The following is a 9,916-nucleotide window of genomic DNA, read 5'->3' as shown; positions in this document are numbered from 1 at the left end:
TCCAGTTAACTGACTGAGAGATTGAGTCCAGTTAACTGACTGGGAGATTGAATCCAGTTAACTGACTGGAAGATTGAGTCCAGTTAACTGACTGGGAGATTGAGTCCAGTTAACTGACTGAGAGATTGAGTCCAGTTAACTGACTGGGAGATTGAATCCAGTTAACTGACTGGGAGATTGAATCCAGTTAACTGACTGGGAGATTGAGTCCAGTTAACTGACTGGGAGATTGAGTCCAGTTAACTGAATGAGAGATTGAGTCCAGTTAACTGACTGGGAGATTGAATCCAGTTAACTGACTGGGAGATTGAGTCCAGTTAACTGACTGGGAGATTGAGTCCAGTTAACTGACTGGGAGATTGAGTCCAGTTAACTGACTGAGAGATTGAGTCCAGTTAACTGACTGGGAGATTGAGTCCAGTTAACTGACTGGGAGATTGAGTCCAGTTAACTGACTGGGAGATTGAGTCCAGTTAACTGACTGAGAGATTGAGTCCAGTTAACTGACTGGGAGATTGAATCCAGTTAACTGACTGGAAGATTGAGTCCAGTTAACTGACTGGGAGATTGAGTCCAGTTAACTGACTGAGAGATTGAGTCCAGTTAACTGACTGGGAGATTGAATCCAGTTAACTGACTGGGAGATTGAATCCAGTTAACTGACTGGGAGATTGAGTCCAGTTAACTGACTGGGAGATTGAGTCCAGTTAACTGACTGAGGATTGAGTCCAGTTAACTGACTGGGAGATTGAGTCCAGTTAACTGACTGGGAGATTGAGTCCAGTTAACTGACTGGGAGATTGAGTCCAGTTAACTGACAACAATGGTCTTCAATCCAAAATGTCCAGAGCCATACATGATAGAAAATAGTGTACCATTCCTGATGTGTATTTTATAGCCAGTACCTTAGCCACACCCCCAGTGGAACACTAGCCACACCCCCAGTGGAACACTAGCCACACCCCCAGTGGAACACTAGCCACACCCCCAGTGGAACACTAGCCACATCCCCAGTGGAACACTAGCCACACCCCCAGTAGAACACTAGCCACACCCCCACTGGAACACTAGCCACACCCCCACTGGAACAGTAGCCACACCCCCAGTGGAACAGTAGCCACACCCCCAGTGGAACACTAGCCACACCCCCAGTGGAACACTAGCCACACCCCCAGTGGAACACTAGCCACACCCCCAGTGGAACACTAGCCACATCCCCAGTGGAACACTAGCCACACCCCCAGTGGAACACTAGCCACACCCCCAGTGGAACACTAGCCACACCCCCAGTGGAACACTAGCCACACCCCCAGTGGAACACTAGCCACATCCCCAGTGGAACACTAGCCACACCCCCAGTGGAACACTAGCCACACCCCCAGTGGAACACTAGCCACACCCCCAGTGGAACACTAGCCACACCCCCACTGGAACACTAGCCACACCCCCAGTGGAAATACAACAATAGAAGACTTTTCCCTTTATTTGTGTCTCTCCTTCGTTGCCTCCTAGAAACTGATACAGTACCAGCCAAAAGTTTGGAAGCACCTACTCATTACAGTTTTAAGAAATCAAAATGTATTCTACATAATGGTGAAGACATCGAAACTTTGAAATAACCAAACAAGTGATAAACAAATCAAAACGTGTTTTATATTCTACAATTAATAAAAAATAAAGAGAAAGCCTTGAATGAGTAGGTGTGTCCAAACTTTTGACTGCTTCTGTATTTTACTCCTCTTTTTCCTTCTTTCAAAACTCCTCTCTCCCTTATGTTTTCCACTTCTCCCTCCTATCCTTCCTTCTCTGTCACGTGTGCTCCCTCTCCGGCCTCTAGGTCACCAGGCTGCTTCTTTCAAAACTCCTCTCTCCCTCATGTTTTCCACTTCTCCCTCCTATCCTTCCTTCTCTGTCACGTGTGCTCCCTCTCCGGCCTCTAGGTCACCAGGCTGCTTCTTTCAAAACTCCTCTCTCCCTTATGTTTTCCACTTCTCCCTCCTATCCTTCCTTCTCTGTCACGTGTGCTCCCTCTCCGGCCTCTAGGTCACCAGGCTGCTTCTTTCAAAACTCCTCTCTCCCTCATGTTTTCCACTTCTCCCTCCTATCCTTCCCTCTCTGTCACGTGTGCTCCCTCTCCGGCCTCTAGGTCACCAGGCTGCTTCTTTCAAAACTCCTCTCTCCCTTATGTTTTCCACTTCTCCCTCCTATCCTTCCTTCTCTGTCACGTGTGCTCCCTCTCCGGCCTCTAGGTCACCAGGCTGCTTCTTTCAAAACTCCTCTCTCCCTCATGTTTTCCACTTCTCCCTCCTATCCTTCCCTCTCTGTCACGTGTGCTCCCTCTCCGGCCTCTAGGTCACCAGGCTGCTCGTTACGGCGCACACCTGTCACCATCGTTACGCGCACCCGCGCGTCATCGGACTCACCTGGACTCCATCACCTCCCTGATTACCGTCCCTTAAATATGTCCCTTTGGTTCCTTCCCCAGGCGTCATTGTTTCTATTCCAGTTTCATGTCTGTTCGTGTTTCTTGTTTTGTATTATGCTTCATGTATTATTTAAAACACTCACTCCCTGAACTTGCTTCCCGACTCTCAGCACACATCGTCACACTCTCCCTCTCCTTCCTATCCTTCCCTCTTTGGCTTCACAATAGCCATATTAAGGTCTCTGTGCATAACCATGTGCAGTAGCAGAGTAGCAGGAACTTGGAAAACTGGTCCACTGGTCAAGTGACAAAGGAACAATGCTGACTTATACACCAAACCCCTTCTCAATACCCAGAGCCATGGGAAGAGAGGGTGGGGAGAGGACGATCCATTCCATAGGATTACAGTAGAGCACGGAAGAAAGACAAGAGAAAGGAGAGGATGCTGGGATGTTGCCAGAATCCCTCTATAACCCCCCCCCCCCCCCCCAAAAAAAAAAAAAGAATGTCTGAATGAAAGAAAGAGAGGGAGAGGAGCAGACACAGAAAGGATCCTTTAGACTACGAGACATTCTGTTTTATTAGAGCAGAACCAATTCTATATCGACACAGTGTGAGTTAAGGCTATTTTCATCTATCCAGGTACCTGAAGGGAGGGAAGGTTTAAGATATCTAAAGAGCATATGCAAATGAGTCAACATCTCCACTTCGGCAGCTTTGAGGTGAATGAGAAACGTGGAAGGAGGGAGGTTTCAGTTCACCCTGGTGCACTAAGGGGGTGAGGGGTGAGGAAGGGACATGGAAGAGGGGGGGTAGTGAGAAAATACGGTACAATATTAAAGTCTGTGTGACGGTACCTTGTAGGAGGACTCCTCCGTTTCTTCTGAAGAAGGGACTCCCTGGCCATAGAGGAGGACTGGACATGCTGCAGAAAACAGACAGAAATCACCACAGAAAGCACGAGTAAGGCATGTTTCATATCAAACAGCTTTATGTGTCCCCAGGAGTGACCAATAATGACTAGTTAAAGCTGCTGCTGTCCTCATATAACGCTACCACCAGTTAATCACTACTGCCAGCTCTCTCAAAATGACAACCCTGTACAATGTTCCAATGGAGAAGCATTTCTCCAGATACAGAACATAGCAATGGGGGTTTCAACAAGTCAATTACACTGCGGACTGTGGTCTTCTAACCACATGAGCAGTCATCGAAAAACACATGCGCCTGCACACACACACACACGCATGAACACGCACAGACACCACTTTGCTCTGAGAGAGTGTGTGGGTGTGTGATAACAGTTATCAGAGTCTCCTAATGCCTTTATCTGTACAGCGGGAGGGGATAAGAACTCACTCAGCTCTCTCTCTCTGTCCTACTCCCCCAAACACTTTCCCTATAGTCTCTCTCCCTCTGTCTCTCTGTCTCTCTCTCAATTCAATTCAATTCAATTCAAGGGCTTTATTGGCATGGGAAACATGTGTTAACATTGCCAAAGCAAGTGAGGTAGACAACATACAAAGTGAATATATAAAGTGAAAAACAACAAAAATGAACAGTAAACATTACACATACAGAGGTTACAAAACAGTAAAGACATTACAAATGTCATATTATATATATATAGTGTTTTAACAATGTACAAATGGTTAAAGGACACAAGATAAAATAAATAAGCATAAATATGGGTTGTATTTACAATGGTGTGTGTTCTTCACTGGTTGCCCTTTTCTCGTGGCAACAGGTCACAAATATTGCTGCTGTGATGGCACACTGTGGAATTTCACCCAGTAGATATGGGAGTTTTTCAAATTTGGATTTGTTTTCGAATTCTTTGTGGATCTGTGTAATCTGAGGGAAATATGTCTCTCTAATATGGTCATACATTGGGCAGGAGGTTAGGAAGTGCAGCTCAGTTTCCACCTCATTTTGTGGGCAGTGAGCACATAGCCTGTCTTCGCTTGAGAGCCATGTCTGCCTACGGCGGCCTTTCTCAATAGCAAGGCTATGCTCACTGAGTCTGTACATAGTCAAAGCTTTCCTTAATTTTGGGTCAGTCACAGTGGTCAGGTATTCTGCCGCTGTGTACTCTCTGTTTAGGGCCAAATAGCATTCTAGTTTGCTCTGTTTTTTTGTTAATTCTTTCCAATGTGTCAAGTAAGTATCTTTTTGTTTTCTCATGATTTGGTTGGGTCTAATTGTGCTGTTGTCCTGGGGCTCTGTAGGGTGTGTTTGTGTTTGTGAACAGAGCCCCAGGACCAGCTTGCTTAGGGGACTCTTCTCCAGGTTCATCTCTCTGTAGGTGATGGCTTTGTGTGTCTCTCTCTCTCTCTCTCTCTCTCTCTCTCTCTCTCTCTCTCAAACACTTTCCCTATATTATCTCTCTCTCTCTCTCTCTGTCCTACTCCCTCAAACACTTTCCCTATAGTGTCTCTCTCTCTCTCTCTCTCTCTCTGCCCTACTCCCTCAAACACTTTCCCTATAGTATCTCTCCCTCTGTCTCTCTCTCTCTCTCTCTCTCTCTCAAACACTTTCCCTATAGTATATCTCTCTCTCTATCTCTGCCCTACTCCCTCAAACACTTTCCCTATAGTATCTCTCTCTCTCTCTGTCCTACTCCCTCAAACACTTTCCCTATAGTAACTCTCTCTCTCTCTCTCTCTCTCTCACTGTCCTACTCCCTCAAACACTTTCCCTATAATATCTCTCTCTCTCTCAAACACTTTCCCTATAGTAACTCTCTCTCTCTCTCTCTCTCTCTCTCTCACTGTCCTACTCCCTCAAACACATTCCCTATAATATCTCTCTCTCTCTCAAACACTTTCCCTATAGTATCTCTCTCTTTCTCTGTCTCTGTCCTACTCCCCCAAACCCCCTCTCCATCTCATTCGACTGTTGCTCTGTCCCCTCACAATTAAATTCAATTCAAAGGCTTAATTGGCAAGGGAAACACATGTTAATATTGCCAAAGCAAGTGAAATGGACAACAAACAAAGGGAAATAAACAATCAGAAATTAACAGTAAACATTACACTCACAAAAGTAAAAAAAAAAAATAGATATATATATATAGACATCAGAAATTAACAGTAAACTTTACACTCACAAAATACATGTTAAATATGTTAAATAAATATTATGGGATGTATTTACAATGGTGTTTGTTCTTCACTGGTTGCCCTTTTCTTGTGGCAACAGGTCACAAATATTGCTGCTGTGGTGGCACACTGTGGTATTTCACCTAACAGACAGAGTTGAAGTCGGAAGTTTACATACACCTTAGCCAAATACCCTTAAACTCAGTTTTTCACAATTCCTGACATTTAATCCAAGTAAAATGTCCCTGTTTTAGGTCAGTTAGGATCATCACTTTATTTTAAGAATGAGAAATGTCAGAATAATAGTAGAGAGAATGATTTATTTCAGCTTTTATTTCTTTCATCACATTCCCAGTAGGTCAGAAGTTTAAATACACTCAATTAGTATTTGGTAGCATTGCCTTTAAATTGTTTAACTTGGGTCAAATGTTTCGGGTAGCCTTTCACATGCTTCCCACAATAAATTGGGTGAATTTAGGCCCATTCCTCCTGATAGAGCTGGTGTAACTGAGTCAGGTTTATAGGCCTCCTTTCCTTGCTCGCACACACTTTTTCAGTTCTGCCCACACATTTTCTATGGGATTGAGGTCAGGGCTTTGTGATGGCCACTCCAATACCTTGACTTTGTTGTCCTTAAGCCATTTTGCCACAATTTTGGAAGTATGCTTGGGGTCATTGGGGCGGCAGGTAGCCTAGTGGTTAGAGTGTTGGACTTGTAACCAATGGTCATTATGGCCAACTACACTATTTTTTTTTAATCAGACCAGAGGACATTTCTCCAAAAAGTACGATCTTTGTCCCCATGTGCAGTTGCAAACCGTAGTCTGGCTTTTTTTTATGGCGGTTTTGGAGCAATGGCTTCTTCCTTGCTGAGCGACCATTCAGGTTATGTCGATATAGGACTCATTTTACTATGGATATAGATAATTTTGTACCTGTTTCCTCGAACATCTTCACAAGGTCCTTTGCTGTTGTTCTGGGATTGATTTGCACTTTTCACCCCAGACACAACATGTCTCCTTCCTGAGCGGTGTGACGGCTGCGTGTTCCCATGGTGTTTATACTTGCGTACTACTGTTTGTTTGTACAGATGAACATGTCTCCTTCCTGAGCGGTATGACGGCTGTGTGGTCTCATTGTGTTTATACTTGCGTACTACTGTTTGTTTGTACAGATGAACGTGTCTCCTTCCTGAGTGGTATGACGGCTGCGTGGTCCCATGGTGTTTATACTGTTCGTTTGTACAGATGAACGTGTCTCCTTCCTGAGTGGTATGACGGCTGCGTGGCCCCATGGTGTTTATACTTGCGTACTACTGTTTGTTTGTACAGATGAACGTGTCTCCTTCCTGAGTGGTATGACGGCTGCGTGGGCCCATGGTGTTTATACTTGCGTACTACTGTTTGTACAGATGAACGTGTCTCCTTCCTGAGTGGTATGACGGCTGCATGGTCCCATGGTGTTTATACTTGCGTACTACTGTTTGTGTGTACAGATGAACGTGTCTCCTTCCTGAGTGGTATGACGGCTGCGTGGTCCCATGGTGTTTATACTTGCGTACTACTGTTTGTGTGTACAGATGAACGTGTCTCCTTCCTGAGTGGTATGACGGCTGCGTGGTCCCATGGTGTTTATACTTGCGTACTACTGTTTGTTTGTACAGATGAACGTGTCTCCTTCCTGAGTGGTATGACGGCTGCGTGGTCCCATGGTGTTTATACTTGCGTACTACTGTTTGTTTGTACAGATGAACGTGTCTCCTTCCTGAGTGGTACGACGGCTGCGTGGTCCCATGGTGTTTATACTTGCGTACTACTGTTTGTTTGTACAGATTAACGTGATACCTTGACGTGGATGTCTACAATTAAATAAATAAGAAATAATCTGTCTGTAAACAATTGTTGTAAAAATGACTTGTGTCATGCACAAAGTAGATGTCCTAACCGACTTGCCAAAACTATAGTTTGTTAAAACAAGACATTTGTGGAGTGGTTGAAAAACGAGTTTTAATGACTCCAACCTAAATGTATGTAAACTTCCGACTTCAGCTTTATGGGAGTTTATCAATATTGGATTTGTTTTCAAATTCTTTGTGTGTAATCTGAGGTAAATATGTGTCTCAAATATGGACATACATTTCTCAGGAGGTTAGGAAGTGCAGCTCAGTTTCCACCTCATTTTGTGGGTACTGGGTACATAGGGATTTCTTATGGAAGGTTTGAGAATCACTTCCTTTTGATGGTAGTAGAATTGAAATTCTCTTTTCTGGATTTTGATCATTAGCGGGTATTGGCCTAATTCTGCTCTACATGCATTATTTGGTGTTTTACGTTGCACATGAAGGATGTTTTTGCAGAATTCCGCATGCAGATTCTAAATATGTTTTTTGTCCCATCTCGGTTGGTGAGTGAACACCAGAACTCACAGCCATAAAGGGCAATGAGTTATGTAACTGATTCAAGTATTTTTAGTCAGATCTAATTGGGATGTCAAATTTCATGTTCACCTTTATTTAAGCAGGTAGGCTAGTTGAGAACAAGTTCTCATTTTCAACTGCGATCTGGCCAAGATAAATCAACGCAGTTCGACACATACAACAACACAAAGTTACACATGGAATTAACAAACAAACAATCCATAATACAGTAGAAATATCTATATACAGCATGTACAAATGAGGTAGGATAAGAGAGGTAAGGCAATACATAGGCCATGGTGGCAAATTAATTACAATATAGCAATTAAACACTGGAATGGTAGGATGTGCGGAAGATGAATGTGCAAGTTGAGATACTGGGGTGCAAAGGAGCAAGATAAATAAATAAATAAATACAGTATGGGGATGAGGTAGATTGGATGGGCTATTTACAGATGAGCTATGTACAGGTGCAGTGATCTGTGAAGACCCTTCGTTGACAGCTTTGTGAAAGTTACCTGTGGCTCTGATGTTTAGGCCGATGTAGGTATAGTTTTTATTGTGTGCTCTAGGGGCAACGGTGTCTAGAAGGAATTTGTATTTGTGATCCTTGCAACTGGACCTTTTTTGGAACACCAATATTTTTGTCTTACTGAGATTTACTGTCAGGACCCAAGCATGACAGAATATGTGCAGAAGATCTCAGTGCTGCTGTAGGCCCTCCTTGGTTGGTGACAGAAGCACCAGATCATCAGCAAACAGTAGACATTTGACTTCAGATTCTAGAAGGGTGAGGTCGGGTGCTGCAGTTCCCTCGCCAATTTGTTGATAGAGATGAGGAAGAAGGTGGGGCACGATCTGCATCCCTGTCTCACCCCCTGGACATAAGGACATTTTAACCACAAACTTGTTATTTGTGTATATGAATTTTTGTTATTATTCTCTCTCTCTCTCTCTCTCTCTCTCTCTCTCTCTCTCTCTCGATATATATATATATATATATATATATATATCCCAGATATCCCAAAAACGGTGTGTGTGTACATGTGTGTGTGTACGTGTGTGAGTGTGGTTGAGTGTGTGTTTGTACGTCACCAGCTTAGACATGCACTTGATGAGTTGCCATTGAAACAACCACGTCTGATTTTGTCTGAGAAAGAGACAGGCATCTCATTTAAACTACAGAGAGCGAAAGAGGAGAGAAATGATGTGCTCAACACCTCAGCACCTTAATCAAGCACAGAGCGACCTGTTCCTCCATCTCTTGGTCTGACCTGACAATTTGGGATAATTTAGAGGAGGGGAGAGGGCCATCACCATATCTATGGTATGGATACTTTCAATTATAGCACTGTCGGAACACTGACACATGCACGCACACACACACACACACACACACACACACACACACACACACACACACACACACACACACACACACACACACACACACAAACAAGCAAGCACACACTCACTGAGTCAAACAGGCACACACAGACACACAGTCACAAACACACACGCATACAAACACACAGGCACACACACACACACACGCACACACACATGAACACACACACATACATATACACACATATTTGTTGAGGGATGATTAAAGCATATTTCAGTCTCTCTCACCAGGAGCCTTATGAGTAACAGCCTCATTAGCATAGTCGCCTGGCAACCGTAACTACAACTTCCTTTTTCCTGTGTTGGTATTCATGTCTTTGTTTTGGACACATCCAGCTTCTAAACACCGCTATGTACCACAGACAAATCAATAGCTGGGGGAACGCCAGACAACTTTCTCCTCTTCAATGTGATATCATGTTTACCATTTAAAGGGATGAGAGCTCACTCAGTCATTTACACAGATATTCCAGGCTCGTCTGGTACAGCTCCTTATGCTCCGTCTATGAAAAAACATGAAAGAAATGCTCTATATATGAAAGAAATAGATGTGAAAGGAGGCAGATG

The 9,916-nt window shown here is 43.9% G+C and overlaps 1 protein-coding gene across 1 annotated transcript in view; it reads right to left on the bottom strand.

Moving 5' to 3' along the window:
* Window positions 1-9,916, bottom strand: part of LOC110504247 (forkhead box protein N3) — a 133,526-nt gene that overhangs the window by 52,997 nt on the left and 70,613 nt on the right. Inside the window, 1 exon segment of the mRNA XM_036962803.1 lies at window positions 3,283-3,350. Within this exon segment, the coding sequence (XP_036818698.1) occupies window positions 3,283-3,350 (68 nt within the window).

The sequence above is a fragment of the Oncorhynchus mykiss genome, chromosome 25 (genome assembly GCF_013265735.2).
Source record: "Oncorhynchus mykiss isolate Arlee chromosome 25, USDA_OmykA_1.1, whole genome shotgun sequence".
NCBI lineage: Eukaryota > Metazoa > Chordata > Actinopteri > Salmoniformes > Salmonidae > Oncorhynchus > Oncorhynchus mykiss.
Note: the sequence above shows the minus strand (reverse complement) of the source record. Positions and strands in the feature narration are given on the sequence as shown.